Source organism: Maylandia zebra, linkage group LG9 (assembly GCF_041146795.1).
Source record: "Maylandia zebra isolate NMK-2024a linkage group LG9, Mzebra_GT3a, whole genome shotgun sequence".
Lineage (NCBI taxonomy): Eukaryota > Metazoa > Chordata > Actinopteri > Cichliformes > Cichlidae > Maylandia > Maylandia zebra.
The window spans coordinates 19,621,453-19,644,877 of NC_135175.1; the positions used below are offsets into that span (position 1 = coordinate 19,621,453).

General features: G+C 42.6%; 3 protein-coding genes and 3 non-coding genes across 6 annotated transcripts in view; 5 read left to right on the top strand and 1 right to left on the bottom strand.

The window, feature by feature from the left end:
• stau2 (staufen double-stranded RNA binding protein 2) overlaps positions 1–2,044 on the top strand; it is a 104,300-nt gene extending 102,256 nt beyond the window's left edge. The window contains exon 15 of the mRNA XM_004546614.2: positions 530–2,044. Within this exon, the coding sequence (XP_004546671.2) occupies positions 530–565 (36 nt within the window). The 3' untranslated portion in view covers positions 566–2,044. The remainder of the gene's footprint in view (positions 1–529) is intronic.
• Positions 2,045–6,107: 4,063 nt separating this feature from the next.
• On the bottom strand, positions 6,108–17,328 carry rdh10a (retinol dehydrogenase 10a). Its single transcript, XM_004546617.6, has 6 exons — positions 16,702–17,328; positions 16,156–16,391; positions 9,662–9,760; positions 8,486–8,631; positions 7,771–7,902; positions 6,108–7,643 (listed from the first exon to the last, which is right to left on the bottom strand). The coding sequence occupies exons 1-6, from the start codon at positions 16,985–16,987 to the stop codon at positions 7,520–7,522; spliced, it is 1,023 nt and encodes a 340-aa protein (XP_004546674.1). The 5' UTR covers positions 16,988–17,328; the 3' UTR covers positions 6,108–7,519.
• Positions 17,329–18,966: 1,638 nt separating this feature from the next.
• rpl7 (ribosomal protein L7) lies at positions 18,967–23,254 on the top strand. The gene is made up of 7 exons (XM_004546616.2): positions 18,967–19,082; positions 19,582–19,681; positions 19,779–19,945; positions 20,344–20,481; positions 22,046–22,155; positions 22,682–22,897; positions 23,206–23,254. Exons 1-6 carry the CDS (start codon positions 19,069–19,071, stop codon positions 22,888–22,890), a joined length of 738 nt encoding a protein of 245 aa, XP_004546673.1. The 5' UTR covers positions 18,967–19,068; the 3' UTR covers positions 22,891–22,897; positions 23,206–23,254.
• Positions 20,574–20,665, top strand: LOC111501679 (small nucleolar SNORD12/SNORD106). Its single transcript, XR_002721616.1, has one exon. It is a non-coding gene; the product is annotated as a small nucleolar SNORD12/SNORD106 (small nucleolar RNA).
• Positions 22,223–22,315, top strand: LOC111501681 (small nucleolar SNORD12/SNORD106). The gene has a single exon (XR_002721618.1). It is a non-coding gene; the product is annotated as a small nucleolar SNORD12/SNORD106 (small nucleolar RNA).
• Positions 22,943–23,035, top strand: LOC111501680 (small nucleolar SNORD12/SNORD106). The gene has a single exon (XR_002721617.1). It is a non-coding gene; the product is annotated as a small nucleolar SNORD12/SNORD106 (small nucleolar RNA).
• Positions 23,255–23,425: the final 171 nt, after the last annotated feature.

Consider the following 23,425-nt stretch of genomic DNA (forward strand, 5'->3'; position numbering starts at 1 on the left):
CAGAAATGAGGAGCAAATATGGCAGCAATTACTCTTTCACCTGAGCAGTTAATCACTCCTTTCTCTTTCCAGTCTTTCCCCTTGTGGTCCTCAGACTCATTAAGTCACCCATACTTTTCTATTAGCACATTCTCAGTTGTTGTTTTCAGATGGTTGCTGTTGCCAAGATGAAAACACAAAGCAGTACAAATTTGAACCTACTGTCTTATCATTGTCAGTGCTATCAGAGATGATTATGTCCTCCTAATAAAACAGCCCGAGAACAGGAGCCACAGCTGATCAGTTAGTGTGAAACAGACTGAGGTCAAGGGCTTGATAAGTGTCTTGACTCATAGCTGAAGCACTTTCAGTCTGTCTGCTTGGACGTTCTTTTACAACAACAATCACCTGTTTTTCTTTTTGACAAAGTATTACTCATTAAAGACTGATGGAATCTTTTCATGAGAAACCCGTAGAGTAAACTTCCCAGTACAGGAGTAATTATTGGCAGCATTCCCCTCCTAACTCAAAGTTTCACTTTTCGTTTCAGACCACTGAACCATGTGGGAGGGAGGACGGACATTAAACAGACTAACTCAGGCACCACCACTCAGGTCTGCAAGGATTCAAAGGCTGTCGTCTAGGAGCTGACAACCCCCCGAACCTCTCCTTCAACATACACACTCCCAACCCCGCCTCCTATAACCCTGATCCCACATAACCTCCAGCCACCACCCGCAGTCCCCACCCTACCCTCTCTACCCCTCACGATCGCCACTGTATCCTGCAAAACCTGTCAACATGCAATAGGGTGGATGTGCACCGAGAAATGACCGACTAAAACACCATTACCCGAGTCTATGTGAAGACAACGCTATCTTAACACGTTTATTGATGATTTCAGTCAAAATTTAGAGGACAAGATAAATGAATAAATACAATACAAGCTAATGATAAATGCATGGTACTGTGTAAAATCAAGGGAAGTCCAAAGCGATACCCTGCATAGACAATTTTCCCTTTGGATAGATGTTGGTATGGTTAAAACAAATAATGTACATCATGCCATTGAAATACAAAAGAAACACATTAGGGGAGAAAACCAACTTCCATACAGTAGCTTTTCTTTTCTTTTTCTTCGGGGGTTTTATATTTCCTTTTAATTTTTTATTTTGTTTTTTATTTGATCTTATTTGATTTTATCAATCTAACAATGCTTGAGTACTGTATTTAAAATTAACCAATGCCAGTGCTGTGAAAGTTGTAGTTGTTGTCTTCATATATAGTCACCCAGCTTACCTTGTATGCTGACATAAAAAAAGAGTTGATCTATCTATATGGATGTGTATGACTTTGCAAGAGTATCATATTCCAAAAAATAACACAGAAAAGTTTTTTTCATGTGGACAAAAAGGACAAAACTGGTGTTAGCAGTAATCAGTAGAAGTGTTGACCCCCCAGGAGGAAAGGTTGGGTTAACCTTTTCACATCCTGAGGGGGCCTACCTGTTTTAACATGACCCCGCACTGGCATAGCATCACTGGAGCATCACCTGATCAACGGCGGTGAATGGGCCGCCCCATGTGTACTTTTTAGGTCATAAAATAGGCCAGTTCTCCTCAACAGTGGCTAGGTTTTTCATTTTTTTGCACACATCCTCCAGTGCCAGTAAGCTTTCAGAATAACTCCAGAGAGGTTTTTTTTGTACGGTCTGCATGAAAAGTTCTCTCCATTCCAGTGATTTTATGTCAGTGGATCGTCCCCCCTTCCTCCCCCCTCCGCCCCACAGTTTTGTCGATCACATCTACACCCATTGTGTGTGTTGTATTGACCCACCAAGGCATCAACTGGGTGCTTTTAATGCCTGCATTCTGGAGTGCAGCTTTTGATTGAAGAGAGCCTGTAGCTCTAACCTGCAGGCTCTCTCTCCCTAAAGGCCACTTTGGATCACTTTGTCCACTGACATTGAGGATGTGTCTTCTTCTTCGCTGTGAGTGCGATGTGTAATAAGGCTGTGTCTGTTACTGAAATGCAGTAAAAACACCTCAGTTCATGTGGAAAAAAACTGTTTCTTTGTCTCTTCTTTGCTTCTTCAAACAGGTGTAAAAAACCAATATCTCAGTGAATGAAATTAATGTCATTTTCTTTCTAAAAAAGCCACTTTTCTTTGGCACATTTTTAAAGGAGACAATGTGAGCTTAGATTAGCTGTAGAGCCTAGCGCTGGCGAATGAACACTGATGGGATGTTACCTGCTGCTATTTAAATGGATTTTCATCAATTTTCCTTAAAAACTTCCCCCATCATACTAAACCAAAGTAAAAGCTGTTCATTTCTTTATCGTGTAGAAAAACTCGTAATTGCGCTTGTTTTTTCTATATTGAGAAATCTCAGGGATTAAATGTGGAGGTAAACTATGTTACAGTGACAGGAAGGGGGTGTTTCACAGGTGTAGCCCACTATCCCTCAAAGTGGGAGATGTGGTCCTGCTGGGGGAGACTGCTGCCATCGGGGAGCGCCATTGGGCCGTCACTCACCAGTCCTGGATGGTATTCACATGAATCCCAGAACCCAAATTTTCTTAGCATTATTATGATTACAATGATTTTAAGTTTTTGGCTGTCAAAATTAGTCATCAGTAAAATGTTGATGTCCAAAATTAACACTCCAAACTGCCCTGCAACAGATTGGCGACCTTTCCAGGGTTTATGTCCCGCTTCTTGCCATATGGTACCAGGGATAGGCTCCAGCCCGGCCACAACCCTGATAAGGACAAGCAGAAGACAATGGATGGATGAACTCCCCAAACTGCTGTTTCTCAGTTACATGAAAAGTTAGTGAGTCCTCCGGAATTGTCTGTATCCGTGTGTAAGTCACACAAATCCTTCTGTCTGATAAAGATCTTCCAGTGTGGGATGTTGGTGGATTTTCTTATGGCACATTCACACATTCTTATTGGATCAGCATCATGGATTTCACTCAGCTGTTCTAAAACACTACTCTTCTCCTACCTTTCTTTGGTAGATTTGAATTGATTCCTGAAAATGTAAATCTTTGAGAAATTGAGTAATTTCATAGCTACATTTTGCACTTGTTGAGGACAAATTTCAGCTGCTTCCTTAATAAGTAACAGTTTAATTTCCTGAAGTGTCTTTGAGGGAAACAGCACGTCCACATTGACCTGCTTATTTGCCAAAAAGTTCCCAGATGTCCTTCACTTTCACTTTACTTTACAAATGAATAACTACAAAATCTCCGCATCATTCCAGCTAGTTAATCTCTACCACAAGCAAACCTACTTCTGTTAGTTTTCTTCCTTGTCATGAAGGACACAGTTGTGTGCTCTCCTTGTAGATTATCAGCACAGGGGTGTATTATATCCACCTTATCGATCTCACACTTCTGTTGCCGTTCTGTCACTTTTACTTGCCTCCTTCATGTAACTCCACCACCTGTGCCGTTCTCCAGAAATCCAACAGTCTCTGCATCACTAGACCTGCTGTGCTCTCCCCCATTAGAGAAATGGATGAGCGAATGGGACAGTGGCGCTCTAATTCAGCTTCACTAACTAATGGACTCAGCTGGCAGCTACATCTGCTAGCTATTGAGGAGCGCCAAAGCTGTTCACATACATTAGCAGCAGATCTCTGTTCCAGAAGCTTGTTCAGGTAGTGGCGGACCAGCTTGAGGCCATGTTAGACCCAAGATGAATGGCCTCACTTTGAACCAACCAATATGGGAAGTGAGCCTCACGTCCCAAAATAGAACAAAATCAATGGGACTGTGAAGCTTGTCTGTGCCATGCAAAAGGAAATGCCAGAGTCATTGATTTTTCCGTCTGAATTATGTCTCATTGACCCCCCCTTCCTGAAGTCCTCCTACTTAACACCAGGATTTAAAATAAAGGGAGGGGAATCCTGTAGAAGTTGATGAATGTCCAAGAAACGCTACAAGGCAAAAACCTAATAGTTTTCTTGTATTTTGTGTACTTCACCACTCTATGTAAAGGGGTTGTTTCACATACTTACTGAGCTCCACTCAGTCCCAACAGTAGCTGGAAATGGCTGCGCTCGGTGCTGATTGCCTCTGTACACAGAGGGATTGAGACTGTCAGTACAACGCTCCCTCCTATAAGAAGTAATTTGCCACCGAGCAACTTTATCCAGCCCCGATTAGTCACAGCAGAGGAGCACTGTACGAAAAGGTTCGATAGAAACTCGCAGGGACCGATCAGCAGTGTCTGGAGGACGGCTGTGTTGTCTGTGGCGGACAAAAGGAATCGATTTGCTCTGTGGGGAGATAAGTGTCCGCGATCACACTGATAGCTGTTAGGAAGATTAACGCCAAGACTTTCCAGTTTAACAACTTAAGCATTTTTGGACATGACATTGATTAGCTGAGTCCAGACAAGGGGGAAAAGAAATCAGCGTCTGGTAATGAGTTTTATTCAATTGGGTTTTTGTAATCAGATTTTTGTAATCTGTTTATGGGAAATTAGATTCTAATGAACCCTGATCACATTTAAACATGTGTTATTAGTTAGAGTGACGAGAATTATTTGATTTTCATAACTACTATAAAATATGGTTGTTAAAATGTTTAAAATACTTTTTTCTTTTAAAGATAACTCATAAAAAATGCACAGGACCTGCAGTGAGTATGTACTGCAGTGCTGTTTATGAGTCATTTTACTAATTCTTAACATGAAAGATGCTTAAAGAGAAAAATGTATTTGCAGATTTGTATTATGCCAGTGCTTGGTGATAATCCAGTACATGAAAAATACAAATGTTTGCTTATTCTGAAGTATTTCAGTGTCATTTTGTTTTTGGTAGCTACTATATTTCGAGATAGTTTAACCCTGCTTAACTCACATTTACAAATGTTTCTAATTTCAGCTCGAAGAAAGTGTGCAAGCCACGTCTACAAGATAACTGCAAGAAATACCAGGGCTTACAGCACAGTCGGTTTCTAAAATTGTCTTTGTCTTATCAGTGTTTTCCTCAAGTTTCAGTTAATTCACTGACATAATTCGGAACTGGTAATGTTCTACAATAGATTTACACAATTTTATAAATAAAAGCAGTCAGTTTTTCCATGCTGGTGTCCAACTTTCTGTAATAAACTGCACTGTCTCTCACTAAAATCCCCCGAGTTGTTGTCAAATACCAAGAATGTGACCTCAAAGGCAACTCCAAGCCTGGCACAAACAACTCAGCAATTTGAACATGTGAATCCAAATGCAGCTCACGATAATGTGATGCTTTGTTGACACCAATTAGGAAATTTGATTTTCCCCTCCTCTGGGTAAGCAAAAGGTCAGGGTCAGATACATAAACAGCTCCGACAGAAGCGGTAGAGTTTTTGTGGCACCGATGGGTCCTTATTGTTCTTATTCTGACCTTCTGATGCCTTTTCTGTCATTTGGGACTTTTAGGTCCTCTTTCCTTTTTAGTGGTTCAGCGTGACACGCCTGACTTTCTGTGACCTTGATTGACTATTTCAGACTGTTGGGTAAGCACAAACAAACAAAAAAATCACATGCTTGCGTGTGCTGCATATAAGAGTATATTTACTTACAAAGACAAATGATTCTTACCATCTTTAGCCAACACCCATGTCTAAAGGGTGCCTGAGTCACCGTTTGAGGGCAGTGATACCGATACTAGTCGAAAAGAGAAGAAAAGGGCTGGGTGGGTGTCGCTGCAACAATGGAAACTGCACCCAAGAAATTCATCAGCATTGCAGAAGATCCTCTTTCCTGTCACTCACTGCAGTAATTCACTGAATTCAAAATAATTTCATTGTGCTCTGTGCTGAATAATGGTTTGATCTGAGGTTAGAGTGGATAACTACAGTCATCGCTGTGCAATTTATGACTGCAGCTCAGGTCACCAGACTTAGAGGCAGGAATGTGGGTGTAAACACTTCGCTGGAGGTCAGGATGCGAGTTTTCCCTTTTGATTATATTTAGATTTAGAGCATTTGTGCCTTTATTAGATGCAGAGATGAAGTGTGGGAAAACAGGAGTGGAATGACAGCTGCAGGCTGGATGTTGCACTCATGTGGTATGTCAGTATAAGTCAAACGGACAGTCGCGTGCTGACTGGCGGCTAAGAAGACACAGTGTAATAATCTAAATCACTTTATTAATTTAAGTTAGGTAGAGACACTAAACATTGGAACCACATTTGCTCTTCTATGGAGCAATCTTCAGAAAAATTACAAAAAGAGGCTTATGTCATACTGTCAAAAAAAAAAAAAAAAGGCAAAAAATAAGAGGTAGAGAATTTAGGCTCATCACTGTGACTGAAGGAATGATGCCTATTGGAATGTAGTTGAAATTCAGGGAAATAATAATAATAATAATAATGATAAAAAGGGTATATAAAACAGTCATTTATCAAATATGGTGGACACAGTTAGTTGGGGACACTGGGGTAATTCACAATATTTAAACATATACACTTTAACTGGACGAGGTGGACACTGGGCAGGTGTTAACTTTAGGGGAAAAAATAATAATGAAAAGCTGTCTTTAATACATTTTCCTCAATCACATCAGTGTTGAAACAGCAGTTTAAAGTGGAGCTTTTTTAAAAATAAAAAAAAATACAACAATAGGTAACAAATTTACATTATGAACGCATTAAAAAAAGAAATTAAAATCATCAACTGGATTTCTCCCTAAGCAGTACATTCTGAATGTGTCGCGCATGCCAATTCAGCCCAGGACGCCACTCCCTCGTGCAGTGACAGGACCGCCGAGGGACACTGCTGAATCCCATTAGATTGGAAATGCTGTGAAGATTACAGTCCGCTACAATCTGGCTATTGCAACGTTTCATTTGGATTGATATTAATATACGCTATATGCATCTAATGCAAGTATTGAACACAAGAAAAAAAAAGGAGTATCGTTAACTTAAATGGTGGGATTTTTTTTCTTTCCTGTTACTTTACTTTTGATGGCACGAGCTAAAAATCAGAGCCGGAGAAACTTGTTTCCTGACTGAAAAAGAGCCTCTGTGTGGGGTAGACGGAAATGCTGTGTTAATCCTTTCTACACGGAGAATGCTGGCAGTGTAGAAAAATCAGAAGAAGATAGACAAAAACCATCAGAAATTACAGTGCATGTCTACAAAAATAAAATAAGTGAAAAAAAGATTACTGTTTGTACAGTAACATACTGTATATTTCCACAATGACACTAGATAAGGCTGGTGACTACATTACGTAAATAGTTAATTACTGGATATCTTTTTCTGTATGATTTCAAAACTAGTGACACAGTATATAGATGTTGGTTTCTTTAAACAAACTTAAAAAAAAAAAAGACAAAAAATAAATCCTTTGTAGTACACAGCTTTCTTTGTTCCAGAGGAACAATATGGTAAACCTTTGCATTTGCTCAATGCAAGTGCACCAGTCTAGATTCAGTCTTTTTTTTTTTCTTTTTTTCCTTCCATCTCTGTCCTCAGTGGTTGTTTCCTCATACTTGCAGGTTTAAATTCCCCTGTTCATATTGCAAACAGCACCCCCTAGATCCCATTCTTTGCCTCATTGTTGTTCATGGCCTCCTTTCTCTGAGCTAGGAAGGGGTACATGCACTTGTCGGCGCCTAGGAACCGGTACATGCACACAATGGCCTCGAAGGGCAGGATGCTGTGGAGACAGGACGGAGATAAGATTAGCGAGAGACACTGGATACCCCTGCGCAGTACACTGAAGGCCGATGGAGTGGGCCGGGAGGGTGGGGGTGGAGGGTTAAAACGAAAAAGAGGCAGCTCACCTTTTCATGAAGTTGACCATGTAGACGATGCGAGGCGTGCAGATCATGGGCTGGTCGGTGAGGATGGCCCTCATGGCTTGTTTCACGCAGAACTCTGGCTTCAGAGGAGGGAGAAAGGGTTCGATTTCCTTCCTGAAGGGAAAGAAATCACGGTCATCATTGAGAAAGGAATTCAGGGAAAATGTGCGTCAAATTTAGTTAAACTAATTAAATTTATGAGGAAATACGATTAGGGATGATTGAAGTCATTCAGTAAATTAACGTGGGTGGAAACATGAGAGGAAGTCTGAGAACACTTCAAGGAGTGCTGACAAACTTCAGGAAATCCATGAACATAAGTGATACTGGTACTAAGGATTGCTCCAAAATGGTGGGGCAATAAAGACAGAGCACATGCCAGCTGCTGACTGCACCCATCAAACAAAGTGAGGACTATTAGAGCAGCACGGAGGGCGGAGGGGAGAGGAGGCTAGCCCAGGTGCACCTGTTGGTGAGGTTTTCCCCTGGGAAAACAAAGTAGCCCTCTTTGTTTAAGCAGTGTTGACCTAAGGAATACCACTCACTTTATAATAACTGTAACACCACAGATTGTCAGCTGCCGCTTTGAAGTTTTAAAAATGGGTGTTTGAGGCCGTTTAATGAAGTGGAGATTACAGGTGACAAACTCACTGCAGGTGCACGAAAGCTTATTAAAGAGAACACACTGGCTGCTAACCTTATCCTGCAGCCTTTAAACATTCCTGTGTCGACCAGGTACGGGCACACCAGAGTCATACTGATGCCGTCCTTCTCTGAGGCCTTCAGCTCGTGGCTCAGCGACTCGTGGAACCCGATGGCACCGAACTTGCTGGCACAGTAATCCTGAGGGAAAGAAGAGAGGGAGAGAGAACGGGTTAGCTCCGTAAACCCCCTGCCTGCACCCAGGGACTACAGAACACTATGAAACATGCCCCGTGGCCACAGAGGTCTCTCTTTGCTGTTAATGATACATCCTCCACGCACAAAAAACAACAAGAACAAAAAAAAAAAACCCAGAGTGAGTCCGCTGTTCTACGGTTTCATTAGCATTCTTCTCCAATGCTTCAGGAGACTGCGCTGCTTGGCGGGAAGGTTTTGATGTGGTTCACTGTGGAAATAATCTATTTTTTTTTAAAGAAAAAGACCTGGGCAAACACAGATGCATGTCGATAAACAGAAAGAGGACAAAGGGATTGGTCTGTGCCCACATGACAGGCGATGGCTTTGGTTCTAACTTGCACGTCTGAAATGACATTTCAGGCATTTCCAGGAACCGTAAAAGCGTGACCAAAAAAAGAGTAGGCTTAATTTTTACGGATAAATGCTTAAACAAAAGTCAAATGTTATCCCTACAGACTGTTAGAAATGGATACTGTTCTCAGCTAAGGGGATAAATGAGAGCTCTGTTCCCTGACATATGAAAATGAAACACTCTAGGAGGACCACCGGTTAAATGACCCCCCAGTAAATATTTTATTATGCATTTAAAAAAAAAAAACTATAGGAAGGAAAACCAAAACCATATCCATTGAAAGCTGCTGTGAACTGAATACTGAGTGAGCACCAAGTTGTTCACAAAGCAGTGATGAAGATGTCTCTGTCCCTCGGGGGAGCTGTCAGCTCATTCTGGCCCTGGGGCCAGAGCCCAATAGGGGCCCCACACCCCCACTGCTGAAGATAGAGGAATCTATAAGAGGCTCCCAATGCTCATCTGTGTTCCTAAATTTAACGGGTGGAGGGACAACTAGAGAAAGGGGGCCTAACCTCCCCCCGTCTCAGTGTGCTAGCTGGCACGGACGCCTTTGGGGAACAGCACTGGTTTTGGATGGTGGGAAAGATGGGATGTGCATGTGTTGTTGTGTATGATACTAACCTCCACTCCAGCTGTGCTAAATAAACCCAGGGAGCTGGCAACCGTCACAATGTGGCCATGATTCAGCTCCAGCATCTTGGGGAGAAACGCCTTGGTGGTCTAAAGGGGGGAAGGACAGAAGAGACAGAAGGGCAAAGAGAAAAAAGAGGAAGGTTAGTTCACTTGTGCAGTTTGTCTGTGCCAGAGCCCTTTGATCCTCTCTGCCTTCCCTCTCATCCCCCCCTCCTCTGTTTCTCTCCCTTCTCCATGGTGATGCACAGAGAGGCGTCTGAATGAGAATTCATAACATGCATAAAAACAAACCGAGCGCTGGAGGTGCAGCATTTGAAAATATAAACATAGAACTTCTATCCTTTCCGAGTCAGTTACTGAAGAGGGGAAAGATGAAATGTCGCCCTCTCCGTACAGTCTGTGCTTTTCCCACACAGATCTGGTGCCCGCCGTTGGGCCCTGCACTAAAGAGCTGGTGACAACACCAATCACGGGCCTCCGTTCACTCAACACTTCCAACAATACAGTCAGGCTTCTCATCTACCTACACGGCCTCGCGCCCGGCCGGAGCGCCAGCCAGCAGAACAGTCTACAAGATGAAAGCGTTTCTAACTGGAGTGGTTCCACTGGTGAGTCCGGTGGCGCTAGCGAGGGCGGTGAGAGGAGCAACACACAGAGTTAGCCGTTACACTTGATTAACCTATGGATTCATTCCTCATTCTGCCCGTCAGCTGACTTTGGAGTTGCCCTGGACACAGCGTGAGCCAATCAGCAGGTGTGACATGTGACGGCAATGATAGGAACTGACCAATCACTCTCCCACTAGGAGGTCTACAAAAACAACCATCAGGCCTTTTGTTGGGAGCAGAGCTAAATCTATTCCAGTCAGATGTGTGCTGCCATAGTGAAGAACAATGCACGCGTCCTTGAGGACTGTCAAAATGTTACTGAGGCAAGACACACACACACACACACACACACACACACACACACACACACACACACACACACACACACACACACACACACACACACACACACACACACACACACTAGACTGAGACTTCAACTAGCCTAGTAATTAATAAATAATGATCATCACAAGGGCTACAGCTACAGCCTGCAGTATGTATTGCTTTTCAGCCCAATAACTGGACCTTTCCAAGACATCTTTGGGAAAGAAAGCTGTTTTCTGTGGTTGCTGTTATATTGGTTAGCACTGTAGAGAAACGATTCAGCCTCCTTTATAAACATTTTCCTGGATCGGACGCAGAGCCAGCGAGACGAGAGAGCGCGGTACCAGGTAGTACAGCCGTGAAACCTCTGGTAGGGGGAGGACGAGCCTCATTAAAACTGCACCCAGAGATTAACTGCATCGGCCCTACTGACCTGAAGCGTAATCTCCGTTAAGCTTGACATTTGCGTTTAGAGGTCCCTCTCCTTGTTTAGTGAGGTAAATAAAACTGGAAGCAATAACTCACGTTTACAGAGTGGTTTAAAGGAAGGTGACTTCATCGCTTCGGAGTTTATTCTACAGTCAGGTATAACTGATCTGACTCCGTTCCAAACATCTGCACTTTTCCAGGACATAAATTGCTGCAATATTCAAGTCATTGAATGATGGGGCCTAAAGAGAGGGAGTGAGAGAACATGAAGCCCGGGCAAAAGCTGAGAAAGACCTCTGCGAGCCAGAATGGCAGTGAAAGAGGGAGGGAGTTGCGTGCAAATGAAGCATTAACTTAAGATATGCCCGTAGCTGATTTGAGCCAGCGTCCCCCCCACCCCACTCCCACAGCAACTTTTAGAGAGTGGGGAATGACTCGATCTGGCACATACATTATTAGCAAAGCCAATACACAAATTCAATTGGACAATTCTGCTGAGTGGTCTGAGGGGAACTGAGAGGAAAGGATGATTTCCTCTGATCGAGGACGGGTCTAAATGTGACCGACCGTCCCATCTCTCCCCACCCGCCCTGCTTCTCATGGCAATCCTGGCATGTGGGTATGACCCCCACTGACCTCTCAGACACAAAATGTGTGAAGGCAACCGGGGGCTCGTGTCTTACATCAGAGCTGCCGTAATTGGGTCTCAACGCTCCCTTGTTCCGCTAAATTACCCGCTGACACAGCCGGGCCTCCTTGGCCTATGTGGGGGTGCCCTGCCCGCTGCACCCCCTAATTGGTGCGTGCCCCCAGGAGCATTTAAGCCACACAAAGCTTCTTGCAGCTGGGGTGTCAGGCTGCATTAGTGCTAGCACCTGACCAACAGGAATATGAACAAAATATTGGCCTTTGCGTAGGACCAGATGGCCATTTAATTGGGCTGACTTCTCCCTGGACGAGAGAACCAAGTTGGGAGGGAGAAAAAAAATGCCTGAGCTCCGGAGCTTGTCCGATCCTGTAGTAGATCATGAAATCTGAGTGGGCTGGGCTGACGTTAGTGGTCATCGGGGATGACTGATGCAGATTGTTTATGTTGTATTGACCATACCAAGTGGTAGCCATCCCCTGCGCACAGCTCAAACTCTCAGTTTGGAGAACTGCTCTCTAGAAAACATCAGTGCACAAACATAACCTCAAAGCTCATCTGTAGGCTCAGGTTTTCCCCAGGTATGGTGTTTTATGACTGGTCAATTTGATTTTCTGGACAAATTAGGAGCTGGATAAGGAATTATAATTGTTTTATAGTCACGTTTTAAGCCATGGGCTTTATCTGAATAATGAAATCATAATTTTAATTCTGCTTTTGTGGTGGTTCAGGAGGTAGAGGTCATCTACCAATCGCAAAGTTGGTGGTTTGATCCTTGATTGCTCCAGTCCAACAGCAAAGTAACCTTGGGTGAGATACTGATCCCCAAGTTGTATAGAAAGCACTTACGCAGAGAGAGAAAGTGATTGTATGACTGAGTGTGACTGGGTGAATGAGGTAAGTTGTATAAAGTGCTTCGAGAATAGTAAAGCACTATATAAGCACCAGTCTATTAACATTTTCCTATAAAAATGTTTTATGTTTTTTTTTATAAGTTTCTATAAAAAAGTAATGAATATTGTATGAGAACCATTAATGTCACAATAGCTGCTCAGAGTGATGATTCACAGAATCTCATGATCTTTTTTGTTCTTTATCCCTTTGCTTTTCTTAGTAACCACTTTATTCGTTTAATTCTATTTGAACTGAAAAACAACTTTTTCAAAGAATCAGTCAAGTTTTTGTTTTTGTAATGAAAGGAAAAAGATTCTTTAGTACCATCTTATAAAATCTTTGGACAGAACAAGGAATATAAAAGAGTTAAAAAATAAAAAAAAAAGCTCCCAAAAAAACAAACAATCATAATGAACACTCTTTCGCAGTCATTTTAAGAACTAAACTGCTAAATGGACGGGGGTGATCTTCAGACCAAAACACTAGAAAAATATAATTATCTACAGCCCATGAACAGGTATGTACGGGAGGAGAACAGTGACACGGCCATGGCTAGCTTCACTGCGGGGTACAGGTGCACTGGGCTTGAGGAGGGGCCCATATAAAACCAGTCAAGTAGGACCCTTCTGCCTGGCTGCCTCCTTTCTCTGGCTACAGCAGGAATGCGGCCTGCGGAACTTGGCTCCTGTCGCCTGGCATCTTGTCAAGCTGATCCACAGACAAGAAACCAATTGTCAGATAAAGTGGGTCAGCAGCAGCTTACCATTACCCTCTCGCCTGTGGATGGGATGGCAGTGCCTTCCTTCCCCTTTTCTTTCCCCTGCTCTTTTCCCGCCGTGTCGCTCCCGAGCGCTCGGTGAGTTCGTGCTGTCGCACAAGAGGTGTAGGATTTCCACGAGAGGGCGGATAGCCGCTTATTGTTCACGAGCCACCTGTTGGATAACCAGCTCAAGATGCTGAGGATCATTTCCTCTCATGTCATTCCACTAAACACACACGCTAATCCTCAAAAACAAACTCTGGTGACACTGGTGGAATGACTGCACAGCCCCTTTCCCAGCATGACTAAGAACCGAGTTGCAAACATCACAAATTGCCAGCTGGACTAATCAAAGCATCGTCAGACAAATTCAAAGTGATGACCCCCCCCCCTTCTCATAAAAAAACTAAAGGGAGGAAGGGACTGAATCATAGCGGTTAGCGTGTGTGTGGCAGAGCCGGATGAACAGCGCTGGCCTCCGTGACTCCCATGCAGCTGCACCCACTGCCTCCAAATCATGTTGGGAGGAGTCAGAGGGGCCTGTGGAAGGAAGACAGAAGAAGTGTGGGGTCTGAGCCGGGCCTGTTTGGCAGACACCCACGCGACACTACGATTACCATCCGCTTCCTGCTCACAACTCCATCCCTGCCTTATTCCAATACTCTGTCCAACAAATGAGGACTTGCTTATTTTTACACCCAGCTGTGCCATTTGTGGGAAATGCTTTGAACTTGCAGCCATTTGCAGTTGAAATCGTGGCTGTTTAAAAACCGTCCGGGATTATGGAGAGGAGGAAGCTAGGTTTGGAGGGCTTGACATTGCCATTACAGTGTTTTGCCAAACAGTGACACAGAAAAAGCAGAGTACGATACGTGCCTAAAGAAAACACACACCAGGCCTTTTTACGCGCACTGCTGAGACATCAAAATATATTTTTAAAAAAAGAAAAGAGAAGCTTGTCAGTGTGGAAAAAAATGACAAGCACACTTGGAAACCTGCTTCTGTAAACTGATCATAATAGCTGTTCTTGCACTTTTCAAATACAAATTCTCCTATAACATACCTTTAGGGATAGCATTTTGTAAAACATGTGAAAACACGTGCCTTAACAGGTTTTTAAAGCCGGCCTAAAAGCCTTTCACGACGCGGACATAGACTGAAGTTATTTGTTGAGTCAAAAACCACAAGTAAGCCGTTGGAGGTACCTGTTGTTCAGAAAAAAAGGGGAGAAAAAAAAATTAAAAATCAAAAGGTTTATATAATACCTGCCACCTGCATGCAGTGACTAACTGCAGTGAGTTTGAAAGGAAAGTGGACAGTCCCCCTGTTAGTTTAATCTCTATTCATCTAGCTTGTGTCATTAATGAACCACATCCTCCATTCTGGCTGTCACCATTCATTAAGTCCTTCTTTCATCTGCTCCCCCCCTCCGCACACACACACCTCTAAAGAAACCACGCTCACCATAGAATACAGGAAAACACAAACATCTATTTAAAAAAAAAAATCTACTACCAAATCACTGGACCCTGACTCCAAATCCTGGATTTAAAGAGCACTGAGATATCCAGCAGAATGCTTGAATGGAGCATCCATTAAAGAGGAAATCCGCACAACCTACGTGAGCGATGCCACAAGAGATTTTTCATGCTCGATTAGGAAGCTTGAAGTCACTGTGGTTTCATGGCATGACTGAGAATGCCGTTCTCTGTAAACAACAAATAAAATAAAAAGATAAGAGCCTGGGGCCAAAGTCTCAAAACTGAAGATATTCTGGATCACTTGACAATATGTTGTGACAACTAAATTCACGCATGAAGTGGTGAATTCAGAACCAGTCTGCCAGGTGAAAGACTTATTCTCAATCCATGCGGTTTACTCCAAACAAAGCTTATAAGCCAAATTTACACAGTCGTTGCTGCTGTTCCACAGGGGGTGGCTATAGTGAAGAAATGCAATCGATTCTCATAAGGTTGGTCTAAAGGCTCCAAAAGAGTAAACATCCATCTTTAAAATGAATAAAGCTCTTTATTAAATTTCTAATAGCTTTGGGAGTCTGCAACCACAGTCTTCCCACACCCCAAAAACACACAGACACACAAAAAAACCTGTGATAGCGCTTAACTGGTTACACGCTACAGCTTATGCTTATCTAAAGCGGAGCATATTCACTCTATCAAGTCCACGTAGCCTCTCAGATAAGTAGTCACACTGAAAGGCTCGAGGAACGGAGCCAGAGTAAAAATCTGATATGCAACAAATCACCAACTGCCAGCAAAATGTGGTGAGCTGATCTAAGACAGATCCAACCTACGTACAGAACCCCGTTTCCATCACGCACAGTCGGTTTGTGCAGATCTGTGCAGCTGAGGAGATGAGACGGAGCCGCTGACATACCTCTGGGATCATCATCGGCTGTGGCTGCCAAAGCGGAGCAAAGGCAAAGATTTTAAAAAGCCAAACCCGTGACTTTCCTCTGGCAGAATGAAAGCAAGTGGAGCTGAAATCTGAACATGCAAGGCAACTATTTATGGTCATAGTTCCTTAGGCCTGGAGGCACACACACACACACACACACACACACACACACACACACACACACACACACACACACACACACCTTTGATTCTTCAGTTTGGCACAGAGAAGGATAAGATTATGAACAGGCATACGAGTCAGAGCGGAGACATTCCTGTGAACCTGGCATCACAGTTAACACATTCAGCAACACTGTTCTCACTGAAACTTGGGCACACACATTATAACTTCACAATAACCTCAGAGTCGCCTTATTACAACAGCTTCTACATCGGCTCACCCAGAAGTGTGCGTGACAGTTGACCACCATGGTCCGCTCGATCAGCTCGTCGGGACACTCCAGGAGGTGATGGCCAGAGACGACGCCGGCGTTGTTGATGAGTATGTCCACCTCTCCCACCTCCCGGCGCACCTTCTCCGCTGTGGAATACACACTCTCGCGCTTCCCTACATCACACACATAGGTGTAGACCTGCGGCTGGAAAGGTGGGACTTCCTCTACCCCTCCAACAGGTCCTGCAGAGAGAAGGGGGGGGGGGATAAAAGACAGGGAAAGATTAAGATTATCAAAGTTAATACAGCGAAATTAGGTGAAACTGTTTAAAAACGTTCTGTCTCCATATGGAAATATCATTCCACTGTTTGGTTATTTAAAATGAAATTTTTGAAAATCTGAGGCTGTGTCCAGTTTAACTGACTCCCTCTGACACACTTTAGTTTATTCATTCTTACACTGATCAGGACTGCAGTGTGTGTTCTTTAAATAACACTCCACCGCCCAGAAAGCCGGCTGCCAGCCTTAAAGCTTCAAAGAAAACACTCTTACCGTCTTTGGTTACTGGAGTGTCCAGTTCATGGTAAATCTGGCGCACCATCTCCGCCGTCTCCTCGTTGCTTTGGCTGTTTATGTCCCATAAGACCAGTATCGCTCGTCTCCGGGCGAACTCCTTGGCGAACAGCCGCCCGAGGCCGCTTCCAGCGCCGGTGATCAAGCACACCTGTCCCGCCACGCTTTTCTCCTTTGGCCGCACAATCCACTTGGCTCCGGCAGTTAAAAAAGCCCAGAGCACCTTCAGAATAACTACGAAGAACTCCGCAATTATTATCATCATCTTGGCCAAAGCTTTCTATCAATTCAAATAAGCGGCGGAAGACGCGCAGGGGACTGTTTCCTTCTTGCAACCTGTTTGCAGCAGACAGGATCAGGGAAACACCGACAAACTTGGATCACAGGAATAACGGCCTATAGAAATATGGTTTAAAAGACACAAAAAAATGCGAAAGAAACTTAGGCGCATGCAGGACAGATGTATGAGTGGAGTGCGAGTTCAGATGCTGCTCGGTAAGAGTCCAGTTGCCACTATAACGCACAGTTGCAGTGAGTTATGAGCAGCTACTATCAAGTGAGCCTCCTACTTCCTCTGCTGCCTCTCCACTCATCTCACTGTGGAGCGCACCTCAGGCGCTATTTATGCTGTTCAGCCATCAACGCTGGACCCAATAGGAGAGGGACTTGAGCGCCTGTCAGAATGAAGGTGATGTAACCTGAAAGATTTTAACACGAATCTCGGACTTTTTTTGTATCCTCAAGGAAGATTAGACATTAAGCTTCCCTCCTGTTTGAAAAGACTGCTTACTTGTGCGTCTCTGCGTGCGTGTTTGCGCGTTTTAGGAAAATCCCAACAATGTAAAGTTTGATAACAAGTTGTTTAAAGATATAATTAATCTTAACAGCTTAAACTCAGAAAGCCACGAGCCACCGATCAGGCCGCACTGGACCTGTAAGTCCAGGTCAATGTCCAGCCATACGTGGAGCAAACTAAAATGTTTACAAAGTATTCCCACTTTACGTTATTATTATATGTTACACATTATTTTTTCTGTTAATCAGAAACTACACTTAAAGTTATAAGCCAGCTCAAGACATATCCCAGCTTTGCCTGCAAAGATTCCCTGAGATCCCCACGGAGGAAAGTGAAGTCGGTCGGTTAGGTAAGCCACGCACCCGGCCAGAAAAGTGATACTTCCACGCGCAAATCGTTACGCGATCACGTTTCTTCCTAATTAATATAGCCTAATTACCCTTTAATTACAATAATAATAATAAACAAAACAGGCGCACACGAATCGTCTCCATTGTGAACACGTTCATTGCCGCTTTGCAGCTCCCCCCACACCTCAGGCTATTGTTTACACCTCTTCCAGGTTGTGCAACCTTTGCCAGCAGCCTCTCACTTGTGCTTGTTTTGTGGGCGTGTCTGAGGAACAAACAGCTGATGGAAGAATCCTTTGTAGATTCTAAGGATAAAACAAATACGTGAAAAACACCTCCGGGGAAATGTCCTCTCCAAATGTAACAATGTGCCCAAAAAGGCAAGAAAATTACAGATAAAAAAGGCACTCTGCTTTTTCAAGAGTATTAAATGATTGATGGGCTTTAACGCTGGCTCGTTTAATACAAGGCAACATTTTTAATATAAAACTACCTGCACTGGAACAGTCAAATTGAGAAGCTGACCAATGGCAAAGCTCTATTTGGGCGACGTTTCACAATTAAATTAAAACTTGTGTCTTGCATTTTGCCTGTAAAATAAAAATAAATAAATGAACAAATAAGTGGCCTTCAATCGAGTCTATATCATTTTATGATTTTTTTTTCATAACCTCCTGGGACAGAACAGTGTCTGTTATACAGCCTGAAGCAAAGTGCTGGGCGGGAGGTTCAACGCTACAGGCGCTCTCTGATCGTGCTTTGCAAAATGAAGTGTTCGTGCCCTCTGCTGGTCAGATGGCTGCATAACGCCACCTGTAGCACGGAAGTCGGGCAAAGTAGCGTTTAGATTAATTAAAAAACGAAAAGAAAAAAAAGAAACAATATAAAATAATGTATCAAAATAAGGCCAGGTAGGTCTACACCAGAATACGTATTATAGCGTTGTCTTACCTTTAAAGCGTTTGTTATTACAATAATATTCCTTGCAGCAGTCATAGAAAATAGTTGTTGATATATTAACCTATAAATTTAAGGGAGCATTTATCCAAGAGCATTATTACAGCGGGTTTTGCTTAACTTTAGTTTTGAATACATCGCTATAATTTATCCATCAGGCAGTCGGAAGGACGCTCCGCAGAGGTCCTAACGCTTTTATCCCGCACATGCGCAAATGAAAAAGCCTCTTTCTCGGTGATCGCAATGGCGGACGCAGAGTGAGTGTTTCCCTCTGTGTTAAAATCTAATCACATCCAGCATTAAACTAGCCTCTGCTGTTAATTTTACAACGCGAATGAGCTATTTAGTTCATGTACGATAGAATAATAGCAGTATTGTTATAGATGGTGATTATTACTGTTGTTAAGGGTACTTTATAATAACTGAGTCCATATAGCCGAGTTCAACATGGCTGTCTCTTTAGCATCTGTGGATTATTACAAGTGTCCAGTTCTTGTGGTTAAAAAATTAGAACTAAAATAATAGTCAGCTATTTCAGCAACCTTTGAGTTTATGCTGCTGTAAAACCTCTCTAGTCTCGAGCTATTGTATGAAGTAGTATTTACCTGTGTGGAAGCCGGCAAGTGACTGGCAAGCTAGCAGCCCCCATGATTCAGTCATCGTTTCTGTTGAGCGATGTACATGTGTTCAGGTATCTTGTCCACCACCTCGCTTCGGATTTTTTCCTTACAACATATTTTTTTAACGTTTAAACAGAAAAAAGGTTCCGGCGGTCCCTGAGAGCCTTTTGAAAAGGCGAAAGGCCTACGCGGCCATGAAGGCCATGCGTGTCAAGAAGCTGCTGGCTGAGAAAAAGGTAAAGTGAAGCTTTGTGCAGACAAGTATTCCCGTATGGATGGAGATATCGGATAGAGCTTTGAACTGCTTCGACGTGTTTTCCCTTTTGCATTCAGGTCCGCAAGGTGACCAGGAAACTGATCTACAAGAGGGCTGAGAAGTACCACAAGGAGTACAGGCAGATGTACAGGCGTGAGATACGAATGGGCCGTATGGCTCGCAAAGTGGGAAACTTCTATGTGCCTGCTGAGCCCAAACTGGCCTTTGTCATCAGGATCAGAGGGTGAGTGATGCGCACTGCTTGGGATTTCTCTGTATCTGGCTTAAAAGAACTGCACAATCAGTTGTAAGGTGTTGTGCAGGCAGTGCCACATGAGAGGATGTCCAGCAGCTGAGCCTCATACATTACTACTTTGTTTTTAGCTGCTCAGTTGCTTGTTAATTCAGTTGCTATTGAAAAGTCATTTTTATTGAATGATTAAGCCAGTCCTTGTGGATAAATACAGTTGAGTGGTTAATGATGCATGCTCTTTCCCCGACTTATCGACTCTGCTGATACACATTTGTAATAAAAAGCCAATAATGTTCTGAAACCACTCTAAGCAGCTTAATTAGGAAGTTGTACTTTGATTGTAAGTCCAAACAGTAATCACAACATTTTTTGTTTGTTTGTTTTTTCAGCATCAACGGTGTGAGCCCCAAGGTCCGCAAAGTTCTGCAGCTGCTCCGTCTGCGCCAGATCTTCAATGGTGTCTTTGTCAAGCTGAACAAGGCTTCAATCAACATGCTCAGAATTGCAGAGCCTTACATCGCTTGGGGGTAAGGACTGTGTCACTCTGAAACCTGCTGTTCAGAAATAAGAAGCGATGGTGGGGGGTATTAGCACGTCTCTAAATAGGTGATACACTTGGAATGTGGTTAATGATGCTGAACTTTTTTCCCCATCTTATCGACCATGGTGATTACTGACTGAAACTAAGCCAGTTTTGTCTGAAACCACATTCCATAGTGGTACATGCCAGTGTGTTGACAAATGTGAGTGTGTTGGCTTCATACTGTAATGATGCAGCCAGAAACTTTTGTAACCTGGCATTTACTACAGTGGTCATTCACTGACACTTGAAATCAACACATTAAAGTACTGTTCAACAGTTTATAGAAAAATAAGCCAGTGTCAAACTAAACACAGTAAATGCTTGGCTATATTTCACAAAGCGTTAATGTCTTGATGTTAAAGACCCAATGGAAATGTTTGTGCTCTGTGTGTTTGACATTGCTGTGTGCTGCTGTAATGGAAGAATTTACCTGATCTTCACTACAACAGCCCTGTGGAAGTGTGTGTTACTTGGCACACGAGTACACTGTAGGTTAGACTTGTAGTGTTTGCTTTTGGTCACCTTAATACTTCCATTTTTGATATTTATATAGTTGGTTGGGGTTACTCCTGTCCGGTCATTTATGTCAGTCTTGTTTGGATGTGTCTAAGTGACACTTTTGATGCAGATAACTTGATCTGTATTGGTAGATGCAATATTGTTCCCAATGTTGTACTAGGTTACTGATATTTCTTTATACTATGATGGAGTCCAAGAAACACCATCATCTGCCACTGTGTAATGCTTTGTATTTAACTGTATTTAACTTTGTATTTAACTGACTTAACATTTTTTGCATGTTGCTGACTGTGTTAATTTGGCACACCTGCATTTGGGAGGAATTGTGTAGATTTAATATTTAAAACTAAACTTTTTCCTTCATAAGATCTTAGCAAAGCAGGATTGGTTATAACACAGAACAACCCTATAGATGCATTACACAGTGGCACAATATCCTGAAAGACTCATCAAAGCTGCAGAAATTTGAATTGTTACCATTCAATCATACCAATTAGATTAAAATAGGATCCTCAGATTGGTCAGTTGAGTCTTGAGCCTAAATTTGAACGGTCAGGTTTAGTATCCAGGCACTCTGTAATGTTAATGCAATGAGTTTTACCAAATCTGTGGGGAGAATTGCCATTCAGATTGTAGATCATGCTTCTTCCCCAAAACAATGATGTACATAATCTTTTTTTGACAAATTGCCCACCACTGCTTAGACATGAAAGTGCCAGGTTTGGAGAGATGAAATCTGAGCTCTTAATGTTTTGGGGTTCATATTTTAATATTTTGTAAATGCCTCTTAAACTCATTAGAAGAACTCAAATTACTTAGATTTACAAAACAAGTGTTTTTCAGGTATGCTTGAAATTTAAAGTATCTTTTGAGTTAAATAAAACAAATGAGTATTTATAATCCTATTTCTTTATAAATTAACACACGTTAACATCATTGATTTGTGCTCCTTTCAAAACTGGAACCTTGGGTTTTTTTTTCCCCCCTAGATACCCCAACCTGAAGTCTGTGCGCGAGCTCGTCTACAAACGTGGGTACGGCAAGATCAGGAAACAGCGCATTGCCCTCACAGACAACGCTTTGGTGGAGAAGTCCCTCGGTATGGAAACGTTACAGTGCTGTTGAAAATGTTTGTAGTATACCTTTTAGGTAAATGGTTGGCGGTTGATGTGGTTAATGATGTACACTTTTTTCCCCGTCTTATCGACTTTGGTGAAAAAAAGGTTGAAAACTTTGCCAGTTAAGTCTGAAGCCACATGCCAACCTAACAGGACTTTACCAAAGAGAGATTTGTAGTTGATAATTCTTGGCTTGTACTGTATTTGTTGGTCAGATGTTTGGGAACATGAAATGGAAAGATGAGGCTTGCTTATCAAGCTCGAAGAGTTTTACTTTGTGCCTGAAAAGATTGAAAACATCAGCGCTTCAAATGGCAGCAAGCACATCTGGAAATGAGTCTTGTTGTCTAAGTTAAAAGAAGAAAAGGCAGAGTTGCTCCAAGCAGTTTCATTCTTGGATTACCTCTATTGGTTTAATCAGCCCTTCGCTTTTAAAATTTTGAAATGAAACACTTAAATGCTAAAGCTGGCACGCAGTTCAATTTATTAAACACTTTTTATCTGTAGGCAAATATGGCATCATCTGTGTTGAGGACCTCATCCATGAGATTTACACAGTTGGAAAGAACTTCAAGCCCGCCAACAACTTCATGTGGCCCTTCAAGCTGTCGTCCCCACGCGGTGGCATGAACAAGAAGACCACACACTTCGTGGAGGGAGGAGATGCCGGCAACAGGGAGGATCAGATCAACAGACTGATCAGGAGGATGAACTAAAGTCGTGGTGAGTTTCAGTGATATTTTGCAGGTTTTGAAAGTAGACTGATTTGATGTGGTTAATGATGCATATTCTTTTTTCCCCATCTTATCGACTATGGTGAAAACCACTTGTTAATAAGCCAACATTGTCTGAAACCACATCTTTAGTCATTGAACTTTAAATCACCGACTGGGAGATCTTTCTCTTTGAAAATCTATTTAAATCCAAACATGGATACATGTTGAATGCTATCTATTTTTATTAAAGATGTGTTGCTGAGACTTTATATAACATCAGAATTCTTACCTCATTGTCTTATTTTCTTCCCCCAGGTTTTCAAAAGGACTCAAAATGTACAATAAAAATTTGGAGGAAAAAAAACCTTCCTGGTCCTGTCATTAATGTGTAAATGTGTCATGAATCACGCAGGTTGTTTGGTATTTACGTGTGGGTGTGGTTGTGTACATTACTACTTGATATATTAGTAATATAATATCCAGCGTTAGCCCGTGTTAATATAATATCCACCCAGGGAGTTAACTACATAAATTG

Coding starts and splice junctions, on each gene's coding strand:
- rdh10a (XM_004546617.6), bottom strand. CDS start 16,987: ATGATGATAATAATTGCGGAGTTCTTCGTAGTTATTCTGAAGGTGCTC. Junction 8,632..9,661: donor TTAGCACAGCTGGAGTGGAG/GTTAGTATCATA, acceptor TCTTTCCCTCAG/GATTACTGTGCCAGCAAGTT. Junction 7,903..8,485: donor TTTAAAGGCTGCAGGATAAG/GTTAGCAGCCAG, acceptor CTTTCCCTTCAG/GAAGGAAATCGAACCCTTTC.
- rpl7 (XM_004546616.2), top strand. Junction 19,682..19,778: donor AGCTGCTGGCTGAGAAAAAG/GTAAAGTGAAGC, acceptor TTTTGCATTCAG/GTCCGCAAGGTGACCAGGAA. Junction 19,946..20,343: donor TTTGTCATCAGGATCAGAGG/GTGAGTGATGCG, acceptor TTGTTTTTTCAG/CATCAACGGTGTGAGCCCCA.